At 46.9% G+C, this 23,191-nt stretch overlaps 8 protein-coding genes across 13 annotated transcripts; 3 read left to right on the top strand and 5 right to left on the bottom strand.

Annotated features, from left to right (window-relative positions):
• Positions 1 to 48: 48 nt before the first annotated feature.
• LOC117146070 (V-type proton ATPase 116 kDa subunit a) lies at positions 49 to 8,779 on the bottom strand. Of its 4 annotated transcripts, none has more exons than XM_033312011.1 (6): positions 8,602 to 8,779; positions 2,991 to 3,128; positions 1,297 to 2,924; positions 978 to 1,236; positions 681 to 915; positions 49 to 620 (listed from the first exon to the last, which is right to left on the bottom strand). In XM_033312011.1, the coding sequence occupies exons 2-6, from the start codon at positions 3,105 to 3,107 to the stop codon at positions 355 to 357; spliced, it is 2,505 nt and encodes an 834-aa protein (XP_033167902.1). In that variant the 5' UTR covers positions 3,108 to 3,128; positions 8,602 to 8,779; the 3' UTR covers positions 49 to 354. The 4 variants fall into 4 exon arrangements, with proteins under 4 accessions (XP_033167902.1, XP_033167905.1, XP_033167904.1 ...); XM_033312014.1 differs by having other exon boundaries at positions 2,991 to 3,130; positions 8,605 to 8,779; XM_033312013.1 differs by lacking the exon at positions 8,602 to 8,779 and adding an exon at positions 6,288 to 6,487.
• An 803-nt stretch (positions 8,780 to 9,582) lies between these two features.
• Positions 9,583 to 10,249, top strand: LOC117146074 (vesicle transport through interaction with t-SNAREs homolog 1A). Its single transcript, XM_033312017.1, has 2 exons — positions 9,583 to 9,825; positions 9,886 to 10,249. Exons 1-2 carry the CDS (start codon positions 9,667 to 9,669, stop codon positions 10,093 to 10,095), a joined length of 369 nt encoding a protein of 122 aa, XP_033167908.1. The 5' UTR covers positions 9,583 to 9,666; the 3' UTR covers positions 10,096 to 10,249.
• Positions 10,250 to 10,268: 19 nt separating this feature from the next.
• On the bottom strand, positions 10,269 to 12,626 carry LOC117146072 (WD repeat-containing protein 37). Its single transcript, XM_033312015.1, has 3 exons — positions 12,191 to 12,626; positions 11,532 to 12,093; positions 10,269 to 11,470 (listed from the first exon to the last, which is right to left on the bottom strand). The coding sequence occupies exons 1-3, from the start codon at positions 12,342 to 12,344 to the stop codon at positions 10,723 to 10,725; spliced, it is 1,464 nt and encodes a 487-aa protein (XP_033167906.1). The 5' UTR covers positions 12,345 to 12,626; the 3' UTR covers positions 10,269 to 10,722.
• Positions 12,627 to 13,094: 468 nt separating this feature from the next.
• LOC117146073 (cyclin-Q) lies at positions 13,095 to 14,468 on the top strand. Its single transcript, XM_033312016.1, has 4 exons — positions 13,095 to 13,182; positions 13,384 to 13,486; positions 13,549 to 13,693; positions 13,754 to 14,468. The coding sequence occupies exons 2-4, from the start codon at positions 13,404 to 13,406 to the stop codon at positions 14,303 to 14,305; spliced, it is 780 nt and encodes a 259-aa protein (XP_033167907.1). The 5' UTR covers positions 13,095 to 13,182; positions 13,384 to 13,403; the 3' UTR covers positions 14,306 to 14,468.
• Positions 14,469 to 14,805: 337 nt separating this feature from the next.
• LOC117143177 (glucosidase 2 subunit beta) lies at positions 14,806 to 15,855 on the top strand. Of its 2 annotated transcripts, none has more exons than XM_033307692.1 (3): positions 14,806 to 15,016; positions 15,095 to 15,282; positions 15,346 to 15,855. In XM_033307692.1, the coding sequence occupies exons 1-3, from the start codon at positions 14,900 to 14,902 to the stop codon at positions 15,662 to 15,664; spliced, it is 624 nt and encodes a 207-aa protein (XP_033163583.1). In that variant the 5' UTR covers positions 14,806 to 14,899; the 3' UTR covers positions 15,665 to 15,855. The 2 variants fall into 2 exon arrangements, with proteins under 2 accessions (XP_033163583.1, XP_033163582.1); XM_033307691.1 differs by having other exon boundaries at positions 14,808 to 15,016; positions 15,077 to 15,282.
• Positions 15,856 to 16,012: 157 nt separating this feature from the next.
• Positions 16,013 to 17,713, bottom strand: LOC117143178 (midnolin homolog). Its single transcript, XM_033307694.1, has one exon. It carries the CDS (start codon positions 17,685 to 17,687, stop codon positions 17,304 to 17,306), a length of 384 nt encoding a protein of 127 aa, XP_033163585.1. The 5' UTR covers positions 17,688 to 17,713; the 3' UTR covers positions 16,013 to 17,303.
• On the bottom strand, positions 17,708 to 22,807 carry LOC117143174 (UPF0565 protein C2orf69 homolog). 2 transcript variants are annotated; one of them, XM_033307688.1, is made up of 6 exons: positions 22,666 to 22,807; positions 19,350 to 19,723; positions 19,183 to 19,287; positions 18,471 to 19,122; positions 18,126 to 18,291; positions 17,708 to 18,067 (listed from the first exon to the last, which is right to left on the bottom strand). In XM_033307688.1, exons 2-6 carry the CDS (start codon positions 19,667 to 19,669, stop codon positions 17,733 to 17,735), a joined length of 1,578 nt encoding a protein of 525 aa, XP_033163579.1. In that variant the 5' UTR covers positions 19,670 to 19,723; positions 22,666 to 22,807; the 3' UTR covers positions 17,708 to 17,732. The 2 variants fall into 2 exon arrangements, with proteins under 2 accessions (XP_033163579.1, XP_033163580.1); XM_033307689.1 differs by having other exon boundaries at positions 17,708 to 18,064; positions 22,666 to 22,806.
• LOC117143176 (TWiK family of potassium channels protein 18) lies at positions 19,731 to 21,869 on the bottom strand. Its single transcript, XM_033307690.1, has one exon. It carries the CDS (start codon positions 21,250 to 21,252, stop codon positions 20,083 to 20,085), a length of 1,170 nt encoding a protein of 389 aa, XP_033163581.1. The 5' UTR covers positions 21,253 to 21,869; the 3' UTR covers positions 19,731 to 20,082.
• Positions 22,808 to 23,191: the final 384 nt, after the last annotated feature.

Below are 23,191 nucleotides of genomic sequence, written 5' to 3'. Positions count from 1 at the left end.
AGATAAGCTGTGCGGTTTGAGTTTTCAATTAATTCCAACAAGTCTTTGTTCTCTTCTTTGCTGTATATTTATTACAATTAGTATTTGTATATGTAGGTATTTATAACAATGAATATCAAATTATTGCTTTCGAAACGGTTTTTGAGAATACTAGGCACAACTCAAAAGAGGAATACTTTGACTACAAATGGAATACACAACGGAGGATACAAAAATGTGGGAAGAGCACCACAATACTGACAATATCCAAAAAATTAAACAAAACAAAAACATTTAACAAACAATCAAAATAGTTCGGGCTGGGGGTATAATTGTGTATACATGTTTCCCTAGTTTGAGCACATTTGGATGGGTTTACTCCTCCTCCTCGCCATCGAGAATGGCCTTGAAGCTGAACGGCTGGAAGGCGTATCCCATTCCCTCGTAGAACTTGCTCATGAACTCCACCCAGTGCAGACGCAGGGTGTGCAGGAAGGCGGACAGACCCTCCATAAGGACCAGGATAGCCAGGGTGAACAAGCACCAGGCGCCGAAGATGATGAACAGACCAATGGCACCGCCCACGCCGGACATCTTAAGGCCCAGGGACAACACCATTTGCCACAGCACCTCGGAGAGCTCTGCAATTCGTGAGTTATTAGTTAGGTAATCACAAACAATAGAAGTCTATAAATATTTACGGGCGTGAGCCAGGGACAGAGCCCAGAGACGCAGATAAGACGCCGTGTGCGAGATGGTACTGAGCACGTATTCGATGGTGTGGATGGCTTGATGGATGTAGATTTCGCTCATGGGCTCATCGTCATGGCCATGTGCACCCCCGGCATTCTCCTCGTTTCCAGAGAATCCTGTGGGCAGAGGAGTCTCGCCTTCGGCCAGTTCCATGTTGCCGGTCAACTGACCATTGTGATTGGCCTGCGAGAGAGAATTGGCAATTAATACTGGATCAACTTAAAATATTTAAATGAGAAACCCACATGAGCCTTGTTTTTGCGGGTGAATTTGATGTACAGGGGCTTGCCCAGAAGCATCCAGGGAATGCAGCACAGGGCGATGAGCACAAAGGCCTTCTGCAACTGGGGCTGTGACTCGAACATGAACTCGTTGCAACCCTTTGGCGGCTCAGTGTTCTTGAACAGCATCATGTTGATGAACATGATCAGCACGGAGGGAGCGCATCCAGGAGTTTCTGGCTGGAAGCTAGTCCTAGCGTTATAGCTGAACCACTTGAAGAACCTGCACACAAAAGCACTCGTTAGATAAAGAGGGGAGTAAGCTATTTACAGGTAAACTCACATCATGAACACCATGTAGCCGAAGAGCAGTAGCAGGAATAGGATCTGGGGCACGAACTCCAGGAAAATGGAGGCGTAACGCTTGAAGTGGGTGAAGTTAACGACCGACATGCACACGCCGAAGACCATGTGCAGCACTCCGAAAATGATCGACAGCTTCATCTTGAAACTGTTGAGGAAGATGATCTTGTTATCAGCCAACTGCCACACGGGATCCATTCCGAAGGGATAGACACCCACGGCGGAGCTGTTGGGCGGCAACTGCAGGTTCGGGTTGGTCAGGACAGTCGTTGTGTTGTAGTTGTTGAACCAACGTGATCCAAACAGGTTCATCGACTTGGAGAAGACATCGTTGTAGACCAAACCAGTGTACATGGCAAACAGACCCATCAGCAGAATGATGTAGCGACCGCCGAAGAAGATGTTCCAGATCTCACCACCGTTGCGGATGCGAGCCAGCTTGCGCTCGCACAAAACCATCCAAGCTCCGAACAAAACCAGAATAAGGCCGTGACCCAAATCGCCGAACATCACGGCGAACAGGAAGGGGAAGGTGATGCAGGTGTACAGGGCGGGATTGCACTCTCTGTACGAGGCCACTCCGTAGGCATCAATCAGATTCTGGAAGCCACGGGTAAACTTGTTGGTCCTGTTAAAGGTCGGCGGCTGCTCGTTGGTGTCGATCACGTTCAGGAACGAGGGTATGGTGCTGCCCACAGCAGCAGATCCATCGGACAGAGCCTTTTGGACAACGGGCAAATCATTGGTGGGCACCCAACACTCGCCAATCAGGCACTTCTTGGTCACGTCCATGTTGAACAGATTCAGCGTGTGGTAAATGGCCTTCATCTTCTTGACCATGATCGACCACGAGGGCAGATTCTTGGACACGGTGGCCAGGACGCGGCTACGATGATCCTCCGTCTGGCTAAGGACCAGCTTCAGATCCTCCAGGCGGGTGCGCACGTTGCGAACCATTTCCTCGCGCTCGTTGTGCGAGCTGGGACAGGGATACAGGGAGGCGTGGAAGCCAGTGCACACCTTCTTGATGCGGTTCTTCAGTTGCTCGCCCTGGAAGAAGGCCACGAAGACGGTCTTGTAGATGGGATGACCGGTGGCCGGATCGTTCAGCGGCTCGTCCAGATCGGAGCGCTTGAGGAAGACATTGCCCCTGGAGATGCGCCACAGCATACGCTCAAAGGCGAACACTCGCTCCCGGTTAATTACACCGGCAACGAATCCAAGCCGGCCACGGTGTTGAGCAGCAGCATCGTTGTCTCCTCCAGCTCGGTTGGAGGAGTCCAGATTAAGAACCTCCTGGTCGGAGAAGAAGCCCTGCGTGTTCTCCAGCACCTTGCGCAGCTCGGTCAGCTCCAGATAGTTGGACTTCATGTTCACCTCGTTCTGGGCCAGCTCGATCATCTCCGACTCGGTCTTCTCCAGATGCGCCTCCAGATCGATGATCTCGCGTGGATTGGGCGCACGCGGAATGTCATCCTGGATGTCGGGCAGGACGATGCCGTCCTTCTTGATCTCCGTCTCGATGTAGCGGATCTTGCGCTCCAGCTCATCGCAGCGACGCACCTCGGTGACGAACTTCCGCTGGAAGGCGTTCACGTTCACATTCAACTGTTGGTCAAGATAGATATATTATCTGATTAGTGGCGGTATCTCGCAAAGACAATCCGTACTTACGTCGCGGAACTGCACGCAGCCGGTTTCGCCCAGCTCAGATACGGAGGTATATGCGGCCTCCGGCTGAATGAACATCTGGCAGAGTGCCATCTCCTCACTACGGAACATGTCCCCCATCTTGGCGACTGCTTACGTTCCCTGTGGGCGAGAGGAGGATTTCGGGGGGTGGTGGTAAGTTTCGGCATTCCGCAGACGTGCAATTAAAATAGGGAAAAGCTGCTTTTCAGTCGACGACAACGTTTTGTTTTCGCCCTCAGTGAATGTTTTGTCTGGGCCACAATATCGTAAACGATAAACAAGTCGCAACACCGAAAGAAATAGTGTTAGAAAGGGGTTCTTTTACTATGAAATTATATGCTTAAAAAGAACTTCAGATCTGTTTGCTATCTATCTGTTATGTATCTTTTTACCAATTCTTTCATTATTTTCTTATTAATTAGATTTTCTACATTTCCTCAGAAAATATTAATAAATTTTTTCCCAGTGCTACTTCGCCCGCTATTCAACCCGAGATATATATGTATATACGAATTTCGCCGGCTTGCTTTGCAAATCATTTTATTTATTTGTCTTTCATTTGTTTTCCTCTGCTGCGGAAAGGCAATCACTCTATTTTCAGCTCCATATGGCGTCCGGACCTGGCCGAAACTCAACACACATGTTTTGGCTTTCAGTGCGCCTAGAGGAGAGTCAATATTTTGGGATCCAAATATGCATCGATTACTCAATTACAACACCTTGTCACGTTCTACGCCCCTGAAATTAACTGCTAAATCACGTAACTTCAAACGGATCGTTAAGTGCAAATGAATTTCAAACTCGTGGCGACTCTTCAAGGTCTTTTCCAATCAAATTGAAGATCGCATAAAATGCTAACAAGGGAAAAGTACCGAAAAGAATGAGAAAACATATGGTATACAAAAGGAGTTAAACAGCGGAAGTGATTCAATGGTTATCGCACTTTCAAAACGATATAGGGAGTGGGACTCATCATATTATGATGGTTCCATTTTATAGTAATTACCGATCTTTGATATGAACAATCGTTTAGATATTTTATTTGTATGGTCGCATTCATTGCTCACTGCTCATTGGGATAGCACCAGTTTATCTTGACTCATTTCTTGCTGCGAGGCGCATGTTGTTGTTCCATGTCCCCAAAATGTCATTCTCTGGAGTTGGTAATCTGGAAGGGTGAGCACTTGGCAAGGCCATTTTCACCGCAATCTTAACTTATTTGCTTGAGTTATCTTCAGACTCGCTGCAAAAGTGTTTATGGCCGAGGAAAACAGTTCTTATCGCCCATGTCGACCGTAAATGCATTATTTCTAGACTTTCTTTCTCAACTCGAAAAATCAGGCAACATGTGCGGATATATGTATCAGCAGATGAGCAAATATAAATTATGGTTCAGCAAATTAACTGATAATTGTAACATTATCAAGAGCGGGCCATGTGCAAATGGAGTTGACTTCTACCAAAAATCGGTGGATCCAGATAATGCCAGTAATTACTGTTTTTGATTCAATTGAGCGGGTGGTGGTCTGGTACATCTGTGTGTGGGTGACATATGGTGCCGGTGAGGAAGTGGTGGGGCAGGTCCTGGGAAAGGGCATTGGTCCGTAGTCACCACCAGTCACCATTCCGGTGTCTGCACTCGAGAGCATTCCGCCATTTCGCCTGTGCACACACAGACGACAGACACCAAGGTTTGTTGTGACATCATCGGGCCAAACAGTCAACGACACGGCGACGTCAGCCTCGCACATTATCGAACTTTAATGGCTCACCCGGATCCCCGAGATCCCTGGATCCCGTCCATGTGGCCAGTCCCCCATTTCGCGACAGCAGGAAAATTAGCTTTTGCTTTTTGCGGTACACATAAAACGAATGATGTGTTATTATATGTGAACACATTTATGCAGAGGTGGCAGGCATTAAGAACAAAACATTGGACATTTGTTCTCGAGTAAAGATATCTCTATAGCTTTTAGGATATTTTTTTAAAATAGCAGTTTAATGTAATTACATTTTAATTGAATCAGTAATAATGGAATCGTATCATTGGTACATCCCCAAGTATTTGCGAAAGATTATGAATAGTATGAATAATAAACTCTTGCGTTTGCACAAATATTTCATAATGTTGAAGAACTGTAAAGCCCCATATGTCATACTATAGAACAATAAAACCCTTGGGTGGCCGCCAAGACAATTGGACAGTAGCCAGTATGGGGACGTCATAGATATCCATCGACAAACCCAACCCAGAGCCATTGGAGCTACATCAATCATGTGACCAACTAAAGTCGGATGGGTGGAGATGGGGGCTTGAAACCCGAATTCTGGGGATTGGAATTGCATATGACTCCTCAATCCGATCCGCGTCCACTTTGTTTATATGCTCCCTATCGCCTGTTGCTTCCCTTCGAGCGTCGCCATATCTTTCGAGCAGTTTCAGCGTTTTTGCTTACATTTTATCAGCTCAGCCAGCATTTATGTAGGTTGACACATTGTTGTTCTGTTCAAGAATCGTTGGCTGTCGCCAGTTTGCTAAAAATAGCAGAGTCATGAAATTCGCAGCCTAATTGCTCCTATTATTAATTAGGAATATGGCAAGTTCTCAGCTCGTTAGGGCTCATTTTAGAATGTTTGTCGGGCAATTGTTGTTTCAACATCTTTATGGCATTATTAAATTACTATTGGCGTGTGCCGAAACACAAGGTGGGGGAAATCCTTATAGAGCGGGTCGGTCCAATTTAAAGCGGCTACTTGTTAAATTTATAATGCAATTTGGCGGTGTTAACTATTAACGAGGTTAAGTGGCGCAATTTCAAACCACATTTGAAGGATTTCCCATGGTTCAATGGTGTGCATTTTTAAACACACTAGTGCAGGGCATTTCTAGTACTTGGTTTAATAATACATTCAAGAACAAACTTATAGACCAATTAGGTTCTAGAAATTTATCAATACTTTAGTGTTGTATTCTTTCTAAGGCGTAGAAAATAGCGAATGGGAAAGCTTCCTATTTATTATTCATTGTTTGGCTAACTTTATATTGAAGGTTTATCACTTAAAAGCGGAAATAGATATGGCTCAGACTTTAACCTAGGAATTATATGTAGATATGATATATATTACTCTCTGAACTCAATATGGAATTGGTATATTATATTACAGATATGTAGATTGCTGGGCAATACATAAGAACAAAGCTCAGCTTCTAATTATAATAAAAAGCAATACATTAGTATAAATTCACATGAAACCCGTACCTCCGCCGACGAGAATTACCTTCAAAACTCGATTGGCTTCAAAAAAAAAACCGGTAATACAATTGTAACTCGCCTGCTCAAATGTTGTTTTATGATTCAACGAGCGCACTTTCGTTTATAATAAGTTCAACCAAAAGTCCAGTTTCCAATTGCGATAGCCCAATATCGCAATATCACAGTTCACACGCACAGCTCGAATACGAAAAAAACACTGAGCCAGCTGAGAGGCAACTGCTAACTGCTAACTGTAAACCAGTTCGACTTCAAAACAACAACTAAGTGCCGTTCGCTCTCTTCGCCTTCTCTTTTCTCTCCCGCTGTCTTCTCTCCTCCTCTTCGTTGCTCTGCTCCTCGCTTTGTTGGTCACTTTCGTGAGTGGACTCTAGTGTGGGTGCGCCTGCTACGATGTACAGGTAAACTTTTATTGTTTCTAAATGTCCAGAAGTCTTTAATTAAAATAATTACTTATTGCGGCAATAAGTGATGGTGAAATGTAAGACTTAATACGTCTCAAATTGCAATAAGAACCTTAGCTGTGAGAACAATAATATTCTTCAGCTTTTATCACTGAGCGGAGCGACTTAAGCAAGCTGCACTGTACTTCAGATGCAATGTTGTTGTTTTAGTTGTTGTTGCTGCTCCTTGGCTGTCACACGCGAGTTGTGGGTGAGCCTTAATCACATTTATTCGTCAGTGAGCGGAGGGGGAAGGGCTGAGTGGGCGGAGGAGCGGCGCCGAGAGAGCGAACGAGCGGTTGACATTGACAACCCCCTTTTTTGCTGTTGGGAGCGGGCGCACGCCCATGTGTGAGTAGGCTAATATCGCTACACTTCGAAGTTTCGTTGAATTTGCGCTCTGTTTTGTTTGCTTCTCTCTTTATCGCTGTGCGCTTTGGCTCTCCCGTTCGCTATTTGTTGTTAATTCGAATACGAATATAACTTCTAGTTTTTATGGTGCCTTTGCGCTCGGTTTTATGACAAAACCATTTTTTCCACTGCGGGTAATTAAGAACTCGCTGACACGAATAACCGAACCAATTCAATGTGAATCCACAGTGGAGGCGATCGAGAAACAAAAAGAGTCCGCACTCATCTTTTATTAACGCCAATTGTCAATTCAATTCATTTTCTTCAACTGCTTCTGTGCGAAGAAACCTTTTCATTGCGTCACAAAGATGATTATGCCCCCATGATACTGCACTTATTATCGAACTAATGGGGGGAATTCAAAATTATATAGCGTTGTAAAACAGAAGCCAGCTAGCTTATAAATTGGCTAGTATCGGCTCCTTATAAATGAGGTTATAATATGGTATACCTAGTGTCATATGAGCACAGAAATATAAGCCATCAAAGTCTGCATTATTTCTCTTGAAGTTCAGTGTTTGCCGACCACTCCCCCGATAAGCTAGGTACATATAGAGTTACGTAACTGGAGATCGGCGACTCGAGTGGCCGGGCTTTGGCTTTATATAGCTAATTAACTGGACGATCGACCAGGAGCACTTGTGCAGCTCGGCGAAATACTATACTTGAGATGTGAAACTGCTAGATTTCTAGAATCGATCAGATTTTCCCCATTCATAAACTGGGTCTGCGACTGTGGCTAATCACCGCAATACTGATTGATCGATGGGAAGTGCCATTGGACAATTTATAGAGCGATCCATAAATCATAATCGACTGGTATTTATTGTGCGCTATTCGCAACTACTCGAGCCCAGCTTTTCGAGTTTCCGTTCCAGCTGAAGATCTTTGTGAGGGCAAGGCTTCTGGAAACCGAGACCCCGAGAAAAAGATCACATGATAGTAGCCCCCATATGATTATGATGATTGCATAAAACTCGAAAACTCGCGACTTTGCAAAGAGAGCGCGACTCACAGATACTCTGGAGAGTATCATATTCACATGACAAGGGTTCGACTAACACACACACACACACACACACTGCGAACGTAGTAGGTGCGTACCTGAGTATCTCAGAGATACTCGGGGCTTACGAAAGAGATAGCGCTACGCGTACCTGCCGCTCTGACTTTAGCTGCGACTTCTGGCAGGTGTTTGCACAATGGGTCCCATGACAGGTGTGCCCCGCAGCCCCCAGTAAGCTCACTTCTCCGACTAGTAGCTGTCAGCAGCCAGCATCACGTGCCAAAGTGCATTCAAATTGGGCTTAATTGCACATACTCCGCGCTGCCAAAGCACGTGCTTTGGATGGCTCTTTTACAGGGCATATCGGATATATACTCCTCGATAACCTGTGACACAGCTTTTACGCCTTGAACCCGCTGGGTTTTCCAGTTGCTTCGAGTTTTCTCGAGTTTTTCGCTTACCTTCACAGCTCCGAAAACGCTTTTTATGTCAAAGACACACCAGATTCGATTCCCCGCGAGTGCGAGCGATAAATTTAGAACTTGTTTGTTGCCGAGCGAGAGTATCTTTATTCGAACCTGAATCTGAATCGAGCGCAGCACACGTCTGCTCACCGCCAGCGATCGACTGCGTTTAAATTTGGCACTCGCTGCCGCCGACTTCGGTTCGAAAATCTCGCGATCGCCTCCAAATGCCTCACACTCTCTGTTACTCAGCACTCAGAACCCTGTGCTCTCTCCGCGCGGGCATGCCCACTATGTATGATCGGTGGTCGTTATCGCAAATCAGAAATCAGAAATCGACAAATACCCGTACTAAAGTCAAAATCCTCGAGTGCTACACATGTACATACATATGTCCGCATTGCGTAGGCATCGCCACCGCCACCGCCTCCATTATCAATTTAAATTAATAACGCTTCAAGCGAGTAATTCCCTGTTCTAGATAAGTCGAGTTCATATTGACAGTTGTTTGTTTTGGTTTTGTCAGCCACTATAAATCGACCCACCCGAAGGCCCTGGCAACTGGAAAGGGGTGCGTATGTGATCGATCTTTGGCTAAAATGGGCCTCTATTTCTGGCCAACGGACCTGCTTCCTCCTGTCGGCCAAAAATATGGCCAGTTAGCCAATCGGTTTCCAAAAACCTTATCTGTCTTAGGATCACCCAATTAATCACCATTAATATGTGATATTTTTGCAGCAACTACATGTACTTGGTGATAGTGAGCATGCCATCCTCTAAATAATGAATTGAACTAGCACTTCCAAGAATTTAAACATTTAATTAGAAATTAGAATATAAAATAATATTAAGCTTATTTGGTAACAGTATAATTTTAAATTTCAACTGTTTTAAGTGCTGTTAAGTGCATAAAGTGTTAACAGGTGGCTCCACGCATAACGCGTTAGTACCTTACCAAATGGTGTTTTTACTACATCGCTCCCAACGGCCACACTCTGCCTTTGTTTTGTTTTGATATTCCCACTGCATCGCATTTAATTTATTAAAAGCTGTTACCAAATTATGTCCTACGCCGGCTATAGCCAGCTGCCCAGCGGCAGCGACCAGGAGCGCAGGCAGGCGCAGCTCGCGGCCAGCACCTACGACGTGCTGCAGCGGACGACGGACAGTATCCAGCGATCCAACCAGATTGCCATCGAAACGGAGAACATGGGGGCGGAAGTAATTACCCAGAAACTAGCCATGAACAGAGCTAACTAATACTGGCTTCCGCATCAACAGGTGCTCGGAGAACTGGGCGAGCAGAGGGAGTCGCTGCTGCGCACTACGCGCCGCCTGGAGGACGCCGATCAAGATCTGTCCAAGTCGAGGGTCATCATCCGGAAGTTGAGCCGGGAGGTGCTCTACAACAAGATCATCCTGATCCTGATCATCATCCTCGAGGTGGGCATACTCGTCGGCCTGCTGGTGCTGAAGTTCGCTCATCTGTGAGCCAATGCCAATGCCATTCTATTCCAAATTAGTAACCACCAAATAGGCGATGGACTATATATATGTATTAATCGTTACGAATGCTTTGCCCTAGTTAATAAGTATGAAAATGTATATAAAGGAAACGAAGAAATATATACTCCACTAAAATGCACTCCCAATTTAAAGGCCAGTTTTAGGATATACCCAGCGATGAATCGGGTGCTTGATTATGTTTATTCATGTTGGCTAAAGCGTTAATGCCTTAGACGTCTATAATATGTATTATGGTAGTAAAACACAGATAAAATTGGATCTGGACATCGGAAGCTCTGCACTCCGAAGCCTTTAGCCCAGTCCCAACGCATATATGTATGCTATAACAATGATAATATGTAGTTCGTGCAGCACGCTATGCCACGACTATTTGGCAAAAAGCAACGATAATTACACTCAGTGGGCGACAACTAGATAGTAGAACATCCTGAACAATGTCTGCATAATACTTGATCTATGATAAACGGTTACATATATGTAAGTATGTGGGCATCGCATTGGGGATGCTTCTTTGTTCGAGAGATGTTTCGGATTTCGCAGAGCTGCGCCTCCTCATTCCTTTGGTGCAGCAGCTCTCCGCTTCAGCCGCCTTCAATTGTCCTTCGGAAGAACGATGGACCAGCCGAAAACGCGGCGATCGAAGCCGCAGGAGAAGAGGTCGCAATCCAGCAGCGGCTCCTCCGCCCACGCTACAGACGACACCATCCGTCGGTGGCCCTGCCGACTGGTCCTTGGCAATCGGGCGACTCTCTGCCCGTTCAAATCGAACAGCCGGATCTGCCGATTGTCATGCGGTATGGCGATTATTCCACCAGTGGAGACCGCCAAGCGATTGACCGAGGAATCCGTTCGGATGGTAGCCAAGGCGGAGCGCATGTTGCGCAGCTCCCAGACCTTGATTGTGCGATCATCTGATCCGGACACCACCTTGTCGTCGCGTGCGAACACACTGGACGTAACCGTTTCCGTGTGCCCTTGGAAGACGGAGACCGCTGGGATTGCCTCTCGGAAGTCCCACAGACGGAACGTGGTGTCCCTGGAAGCGGTGACCACCAGGCGCTGGGTGGGATGTGCCGACACGTGGGTGAGCTCGTGGTCGTGTCCAGTGAGCGGCTGCAGTGGCAGGCCTGTCTCCACGTCCCACAGGATGGCAGTCCGATCCCAGCTGCCCGTGATGATCTGATCCATCGAAGAGAGCCAATCGGCGGCCACCACCACTGAAAGATGACCGCCGGGGCCTGTGAACTCGCAGAGCGGAGTGCGCAAGGTGTCCACACGATCGCGATCTTCCACCTGCTCATCACTGTCGTCCAGTTCCTCCTCTGAAGAATGGCCCTTCCTGAAAATCATGCAATGATTATTGATCAACTAGATCTACTATATATTGCAAAGTTACTCACTTGGGCACTTCCCAGTTGACGGCCGCCTGCCAGATATGGGCAGTTCCATCACCGCTACCGGTGAGCACGAGATCTCGCTGCTGATGGAACTTGATGGAGTTTACGGAGCCGGCGTGCCCTTGGTACTGCAACAGGCACCTGGCGCTCTCCACGCCCCAGATGCAGGCCGTGTGATCGGCGGAGGCGGTGCCAATGATGGGTTGTCCCGCCTTGGCGGCCACCTGCCAGATGCCATCCTTGTGGCCGCCGAATTCTCGCACCACTGTGCTGACCACTGTGGGCGCCTTGAAGCTGGACACGATGCGGCTGGTCTGGGCCTTGATCTTGTTGCTGGCCTTGGCTTTGCTGCCGCCGGTAGCGCTGCTTAGTTTGGCCTTTAAGCTCTTGTGTGTACTGGATGCGGCAGCCAGGAAGCTGCCCGCCACTTCATCCGTCTGGGTGGGAGGCGTGGCCAACGCTGCGGATGAGGCCTGAGTGCTCATTGAACCTCCTGCTGCGGATCTGGCATCGGGTGGAATCAATGACTCCTTGGTGGCGGTGGCTATATCCAGCTTCTCCTGCACTATAACATATGTAAGCAATAAATATTAAAGTTTTTTTAAATTATTTTCTGATTATTAAGTTGATTAAGTTGTGTATTATATGTATATGCTACTCACGGGCCTGGTTCTCCAGATACAACTGCTCGAACTCCCGCTCGATCTGGGCGAAGAGGACGTGCAGGCGTGCCCGGAATGGTGCATCCTCCGGTACGGCGGCCACGTCCTCCGTCAAACTGGTGAGGCGCACAGCCCGTGTCTTGCTCGCCTTCATGCTTTTCTTTTCGCCTCTTTGTTGTGTATCTCTCAAGTGATTTTCTGAGCCGAGCTGGTCGGCGATTTCCGTTTCCTGGTGGGCAGGGCGCCCGAGGGAATCCAATTAGTGGTCGGGGGTTGCAGACTCGCGCTCTATTGATCCATCTTCCGATGCTGGCGACGCATTTGCCTGTTTAGCTGACTTTGGAACTGCTGTTGCACTTGGTTTTCGCAATGATAATATACTTATTACGGGTGTTTATGTGCGCGGGGGGCGCAGGCGGAACAGCTGGCGATGGAGGTGTGTGTATCGAGTGTTATCGATGTGCGATTATCGCACTATCGGCCTATGGAGCACTGAGAAAAACAAAATAATTTTGAAATTGCATTTTATATATTTTTTATATATATATATGTTATAAAAACAAAAAAGTGTATGGGTGTAAAAATTAACTGAAAATACTTTGCATATAGTTGGCATTTAGTAAATTATAATAATTTTCAACTCATGTGACTAATTTTATTTTGTTCAGTGCACTTTGGTTTGAGACCTAGTGTTGAGCAACAATTAATTTATTTAGCTGACTTTCAAATCTGACACGTGAAGGTAAATAAATTTGAATATAAATGTAAGTCTATGGCTCGGCGCTTTCTGGTAATTATCTATAAGGGTTGATTATCATGTATAACCCTTTGAAACGGAAGTATTATACTTTATCAACACTGTGTATTTGAACAGCTGTTTGGCCTGTAGTTGTAGGTACTATTTTTGAAAACACCATTGGAGGTTCTGAGACAAACAAATCAGGCACCGTTTTATTGGATCCCAATCGAACAGCTGACATACCTTCGGGCCCGTTAGTTTTCCCGATCGACTTGCATATGATACCATATCTCCCATTACAGCGCTGCAGTCCAATCAAACCGGTTTGTCGCCTTTCGACTTTTCGGTGGTCTCAGTTCACAACCATTTCCCCAACCAGTCCAATTGCTTTTATCTTGCTCCTCGAGTGTCAACGAAATCGCTTAAATCCACCCACCTCCATCCTTTCATTCAGTTCGGCCTGGGAGTAGCAGCATGAAAAACGTTTTGGATGTCATGTCGATGCAGCAGCACGTGGAGTTGAACAAGGCGCAGACCATGAAGCCCATTGACTATCGGTAAGTTGAATGATCTAAAGATACCATCAATGTACAACATATCTGTGCCATCTGTGCCGCAGCAAAATGAACAAACCCGGCGTGGTGCCGATGTACATCTTCGAGTGCGCTGCCAAGTTGAAAATGAAACCGCTGACGGCGGCCTGTGCGGCCATAGTGTTCCATCGTTTCTTCCGGGAGGTCAAGGCCAGCGACTACGATGAGTTCGTAAGTAAACAATGCCCCCAATCCGACCCCATCTCATGAGAAACCTTCTGGAATCCACAGCTCATTGCCGCGGGCTCACTGTACTTGGCTGGCAAAATCAAGGAAGACGAAAGTGTCAAGATACGCGATGTCATCAACGTGGCATACTGCACCCTGAACCGGGGCAATGATCCAGTCGACCTGAACGATGAGTACTGGTCGATGCGGGATGCCATTGTCCAGGCCGAGCTGCTCATCACGCGCACCCTGTGCTTCGATCTCAACATAGATCTGGCCCACAAGTACTTACTACACTACATGAAGACCCTACAAGACTGGGTGGGCACCGAGGTGTGGAACTCGGTGCCCATTGCCAAGGCAGCCGCCTCGTATCTGCAAGACTTTCACCACAGCGCCAATATCCTCAAGTTCAAGCCCACCCATGTAGCCATTGGGTGCCTGTCGCTGGCCCTCCAGACCTACGGCATCCAGGTGCCGCTCACCGACGAGTCCGACGAATCCGCCATGTGGTACAAGCCCTTGGTCAAGGACTTCACCCGAGAGAACCAGTGGGAGATCATCGAGAACGTGATCGAGGTCTACAAGAACGAGGGCTTCCTGAATGCCACCTAATCCCTGCGAGAGACTGCCAAAACCATTCCTTCTGCCATCTGAACTTATTTATTTTCCCTCGCACCTCATAAACCAATCTCAGATTCTACTAGACGTATGCTCAAATGTCCAATGCATTTACATCATGCCCTTGCCAAATCAAATAAATCGACCGGTAATGAAATGCTTATGTGATCGGAGGGCGAGAGTACTTTTACCTATCAGCGGAGACGATAGATCTAAAGTTTACTACTTATTTATACAATGATTCAATAAACAAGTGTTCTGTAAAAAGTGATATTGTTAATGGGTCTTTGGAGTTGTGAAAGACTTTACGATTCAGCGGAAATGCAATTGAGGTGCTTTGCGCTTTTATTTTAAAAAAATTTATTATTCTTTCAAACTGTTAAAAGTTATACAAGCAAAATTACACTTCAGCAACAAAATTTAAATAAATCGCTTTATAGTTGATTACATTTTCCCGGGATGGATGACAACCCTAAGCCCCAGCCCAGCAGTGTTGTCTAACGCATGCATGTACAAAAACAATGCTAGTTCGTAAACAAAACATATTTTTTATACATTACTTGGCCAGAGCGAAAAAACAAGGACAATATGCGTAAGACGTGGGTGAAGCGGGAGAATATATACTTCAAGCCCTTCTACAAGCAGAAGTCGAAGATGTTCCTGCTGCTGATCTTCTTGGTCGGAATTTCCTTCATCGCGTATCAGGTGAGAGTCTCGCAAGGATTTGCCTGTGCACCGTGTTTAATATGTAAACAATAACGATAGGCCTTCTCGCTGAACCAGCTGCCCGGAGTGCCTGCTCCGTGGAATCTGCAGCAGATCAAGCGCAAGCACCAGCAGATGATGCAGTCGCTGGGCAGCAAACAGCGCGACGTGGACGACTTCGATGGCGGAGGCGCCGATGCAGTTGCTCCGGCAGGCGGGGAAACCTCAGCGATTGCTGGCCACGAGGATCCCATCAAGATTGTCAGGTGTGTAGTAGATGCATCGTTGCTGGCTTGGAAAAATTTCTTATCCTGGTCTTCATCCTGTAGGGGCACACGGCTCTTCGACTATGACGCCTACAAGCCCAACTTCGAGGGCAAGTTCCGGTGTCTGGACGGCTCCAAGGAGATCCCGTTCGACCACCTGAACGACAACTACTGCGACTGTGAGGAGGACGGCAGCGACGAGCCCAGCACGAACGCCTGCGCCAAGGGGCGATTCTATTGTCGCTACCAGAAGCGTCACATCACGGGCCGGGGCCTGGATGTCTACGTGGCCAGCAGCCGCATCAATGATCACGTGTGCGACTGCTGCGACGGCAGCGATGAGTGGAGCACGGCGACCAAGTGCCCCAACGACTGTGCGTAGTCGCAGGCCGGCGGGAACCCGTTCCCATTCCCATTCCTCTTCCAACTCCTCCACCTGTGCACCCAGGACACCAATCTCATCATGGATGAAGCTGTCTGGCGGCGCATCACAAGCGATATTTTTTGTACGAGTACAATAGAATTGTAATTTATTTTAAAATAAGTAGATTGAATAAAAGAAACGAATTCCAAGAAACACAATGTGGCCTGTTCCAGTTTTCACATTCAAAGAATCTCACGATTTAATGAGTAAAAGTTGTTTAAAACTATATTTAATTTGGTGCCAGAGGAGCAGCTGCAAGATTAGATCTTTGGGGACATGTGAAAACAAGAAGCTGCCATTTCATCCATATATGCTTATTCATTTTATTACCAGACTCACAAAAATCAGCAGAATTTACATTGGGAATTCTTTTTGTTTTTTTGCTCGACTTTTTTGGTTTCGAATTCGCAGCGTTATCATTTATAATGTTCAATTTACATCTACGACCTTCTGTAATTTTAGTTAATAGGGTTCTTCTTGCCTAAAAATTGTTTTGTGCAGTTTAATCCGTAAAATGTACAGCGACAAACTCTAAAGCAATTTTGAACTGCAAATTCTACAAGGTACGAAATTTTGTGTGTAATTAATTATTCCCTTATATGCACAGTGCGTCTCACTGGATTTCCTCTTGGTTTGCTGGCTGGCTTTCTCTTGTCTTGTTTGGATGATAAGCGGAAGCGGTAATGATCTCCACATCGATATACATAATTAGTTTAAGGAACGCGCGCCATCGCCACTACAATTACTTTTCGGATCTGAATTGGCAATATTCATTGGATTGAGTACTTCTTCTTTGACTTGCCCAGCACAATCAGAGAAAACTACGTCGTCTATGCCTGGACGAGCAGATTGCTATATTGCTATCGAGGCTCTCGTCCCACAAATTTGATACTTTGCCCCCAGTTTGCGATGGAAACTGGGGATCAACCTAAGTAAAGTACATTTGTTGTTGTGGCTTGCATCTTTTGCCAGTTGCAACTTAAAGTAAGCTTACGTACGCTAAGTAATACTTAATCAGAGGGCTTTGTGGGTGTGTGTGATTTAGATTTTAGGCTGGTTAGATTAATGCGTCTGTGCGGATGATGTATAAATTCATTGGGGTACTTAAAACGTAAATTGCTTGAGACACGCTACGATTACAGTGGATGATCGATGATCTACGATGTTTAGTTTATATCATGTGCGCAAATCACAAATCGTTTCATCAATTACAAATAAATAGCATGGAGTGTTTGTATAAAATAAGAGAGGTCTGTTAAATCAGCATATATATAAATACACATCTATATAAATATATATATATATATATATTCGGATTATGTATATTATTGCACTGATGAGATTATGCTTTCAGTTTGGAACGAATTACTAAAATGCGATGAGCAAAGATAAAGTTACAAAATACGAAAAAAAAGGGGAATAAATAAATACATGTACAAAAAATGAGGGGACGAAACACTGGACATACATATAAAATATATATATATATATAGGACGTGGTAGGTGTGACTCGACTTAAGCTAAGTGCTGATGCTGCTGGTGGTTCTAAGAAACTTTCTCTCGTACAAGTACACATAGATATAGTTAGGCTACAGATCTAACGGCAAAGCGTATAATACAATTTCTGCAGTTTGCGTTTCGAGCGACACTGATGATGATGATGATGGTGGTGCGAGTGGTGATGTGAGTGGTGATTCGAGTGGTGTTGGTGGTGGTGATGCCTGTGTGATGTTGCCGGATGGTGATGATGGCGCGCCTGTGGCGGCTGCTGCGTCTGCTGTTGTTGCATATGGCTGTGTTGATGACTATTTACAAGGCTCGCGGACGAGGCGCTCAGGGCCACCGCCGACGAGATCAGGGCCGCAGCCAGGCGCGATGAGGAGGCCAGCGCGAGCTCCGGAGCGGCAGCCAGCAGCTGCTGGTGGTGCTGGCGCAGCTGCGCCACCTGCTGACGCTTGAGGGCGGCGGTACCCTTGCGCATCGCATGCAAGCGACGCCTGTGGTGATGCGGATGCAGTTGCAGCTGTCACTTTGCCTCCTCGCCGGCTTCCAATAGATTGTTGCTCCCATTGTTGGTGGCGGCAACCGCCGCCGAAGACTGCTCACTGATGCCGACTCCCTGCTGCTGCTGCATTTGCTGTTGCTGCTGGTTGAGCGCATGGACGTGCTGGCAAAAGGCCTGCAGCACCTCGAAGTGGGTCATCAGATTCGCCGGCTGGTTGTCGTAGTGCAAGTGCCGGGTGATCGGCGCATTCAGCCTCCGCAGCATGTCCGTAAACAGTTTCTCCTCCTTCCTGATCCAGGGTCGACGATCATCCTGCACCTGGTAGGGCGTCAGGTGCACATGGATGTTCATGCCTGCTTAAAGACTCCCACTCGTTAGTTAACTCAACTTGGCATTTTCCCTCTCTCCACTTACCCATCCGCGTTAGTGTTTCCAGCAAACTACGGGATGTGATCCATGTGTTCTTCTGGCCCCCGTGGCCGCCATCCAGCCAGTACATGTCTGAAATCCGGGAGAGAAGACGGCACATGCTGCTGTCGTCGGGCGTGAGCGTCTTAAGATAGTGGAACTCGTAGATGAACTATAAACAAAAAAGAAACATGGAGATAAGTAAGGTCAGTGGGGTATGGGCCACAATCCTCAGATTCCGATTCAACGTCTAGATTTATACTCTTCACGCTTCATCGACACTTCTGCAAAGGATTGAAGCTGGCGCATTGGCGAGTGGATCAACTAGGTAACGAACCAAACGCGACTCACTTGATTGAGCACGACGCAGCCCTTGCTAAAGCCAATCAGCACCAGCTTTGATTTGTCCAGATTGAGGTTCTCCCGCCACCACAGCGGATTGCTGTCGCTGCTTGCCGTTGATGTGGAGGTGCCCGTTGCCGAGCCTGTTGTTGCAGAGGCAGCGGAAGCCTGCCTCGTACCACAATCGTTGTTGTAGTGCTCCACATTGTTGGTGGCATTTAACGCCGTTGTGGGAGAAGTCATCTTAATGGCTGCCGCCGTTTGCTGCTGCTGCTGGAGCTGCTGGTTGTTCACTTGCTCTTGGTGGTTGTTCACACTGTCATCGTTGCCGCCACCGCCGATGTTGCCATTATTCCCGGACACATTGTTCACTGCCTCAGGCACTTCGTTGCCCACTATCGGAAATATTACTGCACCATCCGCGTCCACTGTGATATTCTCCTGCACCTGCAGTATGTCAATGTCCATCTCCTGGCTGCTGTCGTTGGCCGGTGCCGATTGTGAGTTGGACTCCGAGGTGACCGTGGCGTTGGAGAGCGTTAGAGCTGCGGCCGCAGCAGCAGCAGCCACTGCCGCCGCAGCAGCCGCTGCCTGGGCGGCCTGATCCAGAATTTCGTTCTCTGGTATGGAGATCAGGCGCTGCGATAGATTCTGAAGCAGTCTGTGGGGATGAACAAATGTATTCATAGGATCTTTCTTGAATTGTACACTATGCACTCACTTTTCTAGATGCTGGAGGGCATGGTTCATGGGCGTGTGATCCGGAACTCCAGCGTTGTTGCCCCGTACAAAGTTGTCAAAGCAACTGAATGTCTTGAACTCCATGCTGGAAATGAAAATGCGGTTATAATTACATATAAATTATTAATAATATATGTAAAAACTCACCGCACGGGCCGGATGACGATGATGTGTGACCGGGGAAAGGCCTCGCGCAGAAGGATGGCCGAGTTCTCGAGGTTGTACTTCATGTAGCCCCGGCTGTCACGGTTCGTCTCCATGCTCTCCGGGAAGTCCTGCACGTCGCCACCAAAGTAAATTATGGCCGTGGAGTCCTCCGGCACGTGCACCGAGTGCTGACGCACAATCGGTGGGCAGTAGACGATGTCATTGGCCCGGTTCTGGAATCCGGCCACGGAAAAGATGCGGAATGGGCCGGCCGAAGTGCTTGGCGTGCACAGACGCTCCCCGCTGCCGCCGCCAAGCATGCCCTCGAAGTTACGGATCCGCTCTTGCAGTTGCAGGAATTGATCAATGGTGAGCTGCGGGATCGAATCGGTACATGGAGGATTACTTGGTGGGCAGGGCAAGTGGTGGATTAACCAATCTCAGCATCATTTTCACAGCTTCACACACAAACGCTTATTTTGAAAACTTCCACAAATTGTTAAAATGTCCTAATATCTTTCGAAAGATTTAAACTGAACAACTGATGATATAGACCACTTCTGTTACAGAACTATAACCCTAACGTTAAATACGATCTTCTTATAATACACTTGCTTTTTCTTTAGTTTCAACAGAATAGAACCATTTCGGATTAGTGATAGCTTAGTTTAAAATATAAATTTGAATAAGGGACGCCGTTGTTTGAAACCCTTCCTAACAACCTCTCCTAATCCTAGTAGTAATCATCCTCGTACGGATCCCTAGGATTCCCGCAGCAGCCGACGAATCGCAGCCGAGTGTCCTCCATGCAAAGTTTGGCGTCCTCGCGCATCTCGCGTGCCTTTAGGCGCACCTCTTCCCGCATCAGGTTGCGACACATGGCCACCAGACCCATGCCCAGCAGCATGTAGACAAAGTTGATGGCCAATTTGGAGTGCTGATCGGCGGCCACCGACTGCAGCTGAGCCAGCTCGGCAGGATCGGCTGAAATGTCCTCCTGCAACTTTTGCGTCGCCGCATTCACATCTGCGCTGGTGGTCAGCGAGGCGCCGGGCACAAAGTCGCCAAATCCAATCTTGCACAGCGAGGTCATGCAGAAGTAAAAGCTGTTCAGTAAGCTCCATTTCTCCCAATTGGCGAACATCACGGTGCCGGTGAGCACGTAAAAGAATATGACCCACAGGCAAGCAGTTGACGGCACAATGACCTTTTTGCGTGTCATGCCCACACCACCCTCAAGGGCGTCCAATCGATCCAGGCGCGGGTGCTCCTGGGTGCAATCGTGCAGGGATCGGTAGAGGAACTTAAACGATCTGGCCAGCACTCTGCCCATGTTGAGGAAGTACAGGATGTACAGCGGTATGCCGAAGGTGGCATAGATCACGGTGAATCCCTTGCCCCACGGTGTTCGAGGCACCATGTTGCCGTAGCCAATCATGGTTATCACCGACAGGCAGAACATCAGGGCAGCCGGAAAGCTCCAGATCTGCTCGGGACTTCTGCCCACATAGCCGTGTTTGACAACTCCGGCTATTTGCGCCTGGTACTCCCTCAGTACCTCGTTTGTGGCCTCCGTCCAGCGCCGACGATCGATAATGTTGTGCTGCTCCGTGATGCTCCACAGCTGCTGGGAGCAGTTCTGGCGCAGCTCCATCACTTGGCCAGCCGTCTTGTCCACGAACTGGCGTTCGATGTGCATGAAGGCGAATGCCCCACAGATGGCATAGATCACGATCAGTGCGCCCACGCCCACCTGGGTGCACATAAAGGTGACGAAGTTGCGGCAGCAGCGTTTCACCCTTTTCCTCGGCTGGTGGCTCGGCGTAGAGGAAACACTCGATGCCCCCCCTCCCATGCCCATTGCTCCGCCGGGAGATGGTTTCCTCTGAAATTTGCTGGCCATTTTAGTCGCACATGGATTATATAACCGATTCCACAGATTCCGGATATCTCCCTTCTGGTCGAACGGCCTTAGAGCCCGACGATGTGCAATTAATTGGACAGTTATCGATTCTCAATCTGATTTAGAGCACGGCGGCGAGTGTGGAAATCAGCAAGTTGTCTAAAAATAGACCCACGCCTTTGCACGGCACATTTTCGTCCACAAGATCAAACGCGAGATTTTCCCGACTGCACAACCGATCAGCGCGGGCGCCAAAATTCAACTGGTGGAAATCTGTTCCGAAGGAAAATCTCCCAAGACTCGGAGAGCAAACGAGCGGAAAAGCCAGTGGAAAGGCGAATGAATCTATGGAAAACAAATATTGCGGCTCAGATATTTATGCCAGCAAGTGCCCGTCGTTCTAAATCAGGCCATTTACGTCAAATTTATGGACGGGGCTATTAAGACATCACTGTGGTACAGGTGCAATATGCAACAATTTACAATAATCTGTACTAAAAATTAGTTACGATTAAGCACCTTATTCCACATAGTACTTTAGCTATTAGGCATCTAAATAACGATTTTATAGAAATTTCATTGAAATAACTATTGATATTTTAGGATGCCATAATAAATAATGATCATATCATTGTTTTTAACATTTTAGTACAATGGGGAATGTTAAATTGCGGAAAACTAGTTAATTTAGCTATTCCCATGATCCGAAATCAAGATTTAACTGATTTCATCTGAACAAAACTAATTCTAAAAAGAATTCTTGCTTAGGATAAAAGTGCTGATACACATTATCCCCTGACAATTTCCCGCAATTAAGCAAATCTGAAAGATACTTTACATTACTTTTGCAGTTTTTCGAAAGGGACAGCCTGCTAGCTGTTGGTCATAAATATTTCGGCACTTTGACGACGGTGTGTGTGGTGGAGCAGACGGCGAGAGCTTTTAGGAATCTCGGAATTGGGAACGGAATCAGAATTGGGCACTATTTTTATGGCGGGGCGATAAATCAAAACGGGAAAGAGCATCCGCCATCGGGTAACAACAATAAAACAGGGCCCCCCAAACAAACTATACGTAAATATAAACAAAGAATTAAAAAACGAAAGCAGAGAACGCACTCGCACACACACACACTCACACGCACGCACGCATAGGCGGCTGTGCTGATAGAGAAGAAGAGGAAGAGAGATCAAATACGCAAAAACGGGGGGTGAAAATGCGTAGCGAAGAGATAGATTTTTTCAACACCAGCGCACTCGCATTCACACACACAGACACACGCACGCTAACTCGCTGCTGCTGCACACTCACACTAACACAGTTGAAATTTCACAAAAAGTTTATGCAAAATTTTCCGGCGCATTGCACTCTGCAATTACCGTTGCAATTCACCTGCACTTGTCCGCTACTTACGCTGTTTATTCTCGTTAATCGTTGCGCGTGAAAATTTTGGCGTTCTGGCTGCTCTTCCCGCGTATTTCCCGTATTCCCTCTTCGTCTGTTTTTCTTTTATCTTGCGTCTGTGTTTTCGCGACTAGAGCAGCCAGAACTATCGATGGCACTATCGGTGTTTTGAGTCCGTCGATAGTTGCGGTTCTATGGGGGAGCGCATAACCAACCCCTTTTATATTTCTTGGTTACTCTTTCTTGCACATATGTATAGTATTTTTAAAAAGTTTTAAATTTGAATTTGTTCTTAAGCGCCTAATATATATAAAATTGCTACCTATCGATACATGAGCACGCAAATTAATAAGCGGTCACTCTGACTACGGAAAAGCGATTGTTAGTGTGCCCAGTCTTCGCAATATGTATAATCAATGAGTATATAAGGTGGCAACTCTAAATATTGGCGGGCTCAACTTAAATATTCAAAAAGTGCCAAACAACGAAACTATCATTGAAATGTGTATTAACATTAAAATGAAGATTCAATGCT

This window comes from Drosophila mauritiana, chromosome 3R (genome assembly GCF_004382145.1).
Source record: "Drosophila mauritiana strain mau12 chromosome 3R, ASM438214v1, whole genome shotgun sequence".
NCBI lineage: Eukaryota > Metazoa > Arthropoda > Insecta > Diptera > Drosophilidae > Drosophila > Drosophila mauritiana.
Note: the sequence above shows the minus strand (reverse complement) of the source record. Positions and strands in the feature narration are given on the sequence as shown.

Coding starts and splice junctions, on each gene's coding strand:
- LOC117146070 (XM_033312011.1), bottom strand. CDS start 3,107: ATGGGGGACATGTTCCGTAGTGAGGAGATGGCACTCTGCCAGATGTTC. Junction 2,925..2,990: donor GCTGCGTGCAGTTCCGCGAC/GTAAGTACGGAT, acceptor CTTGACCAACAG/TTGAATGTGAACGTGAACGC. Junction 1,237..1,296: donor GGCTACATGGTGTTCATGAT/GTGAGTTTACCT, acceptor TTTTGTGTGCAG/GTTCTTCAAGTGGTTCAGCT.
- LOC117146074 (XM_033312017.1), top strand. CDS start 9,667: ATGTCCTACGCCGGCTATAGCCAGCTGCCCAGCGGCAGCGACCAGGAG. Junction 9,826..9,885: donor CGGAGAACATGGGGGCGGAA/GTAATTACCCAG, acceptor CCGCATCAACAG/GTGCTCGGAGAACTGGGCGA.
- LOC117146072 (XM_033312015.1), bottom strand. CDS start 12,344: ATGAAGGCGAGCAAGACACGGGCTGTGCGCCTCACCAGTTTGACGGAG. Junction 12,094..12,190: donor GTATCTGGAGAACCAGGCCC/GTGAGTAGCATA, acceptor CATATGTTATAG/TGCAGGAGAAGCTGGATATA. Junction 11,471..11,531: donor GTCAACTGGGAAGTGCCCAA/GTGAGTAACTTT, acceptor CATGATTTTCAG/GAAGGGCCATTCTTCAGAGG.
- LOC117146073 (XM_033312016.1), top strand. CDS start 13,404: ATGAAAAACGTTTTGGATGTCATGTCGATGCAGCAGCACGTGGAGTTG. Junction 13,487..13,548: donor ATGAAGCCCATTGACTATCG/GTAAGTTGAATG, acceptor TCTGTGCCGCAG/CAAAATGAACAAACCCGGCG. Junction 13,694..13,753: donor CCAGCGACTACGATGAGTTC/GTAAGTAAACAA, acceptor TGGAATCCACAG/CTCATTGCCGCGGGCTCACT.
- LOC117143177 (XM_033307691.1), top strand. CDS start 14,900: ATGCGTAAGACGTGGGTGAAGCGGGAGAATATATACTTCAAGCCCTTC. Junction 15,017..15,076: donor TTTCCTTCATCGCGTATCAG/GTGAGAGTCTCG, acceptor CAATAACGATAG/GCCTTCTCGCTGAACCAGCT. Junction 15,283..15,345: donor GATCCCATCAAGATTGTCAG/GTGTGTAGTAGA, acceptor TTCATCCTGTAG/GGGCACACGGCTCTTCGACT.
- LOC117143178 (XM_033307694.1), bottom strand. CDS start 17,687: ATGCGCAAGGGTACCGCCGCCCTCAAGCGTCAGCAGGTGGCGCAGCTG.
- LOC117143174 (XM_033307688.1), bottom strand. CDS start 19,669: ATGCTTGGCGGCGGCAGCGGGGAGCGTCTGTGCACGCCAAGCACTTCG. Junction 18,292..18,470: donor GCTGCGTCGTGCTCAATCAA/GTGAGTCGCGTT, acceptor TTTTGTTTATAG/TTCATCTACGAGTTCCACTA. Junction 18,068..18,125: donor GGAAACACTAACGCGGATGG/GTAAGTGGAGAG, acceptor GGAGTCTTTAAG/CAGGCATGAACATCCATGTG.
- LOC117143176 (XM_033307690.1), bottom strand. CDS start 21,252: ATGGCCAGCAAATTTCAGAGGAAACCATCTCCCGGCGGAGCAATGGGC.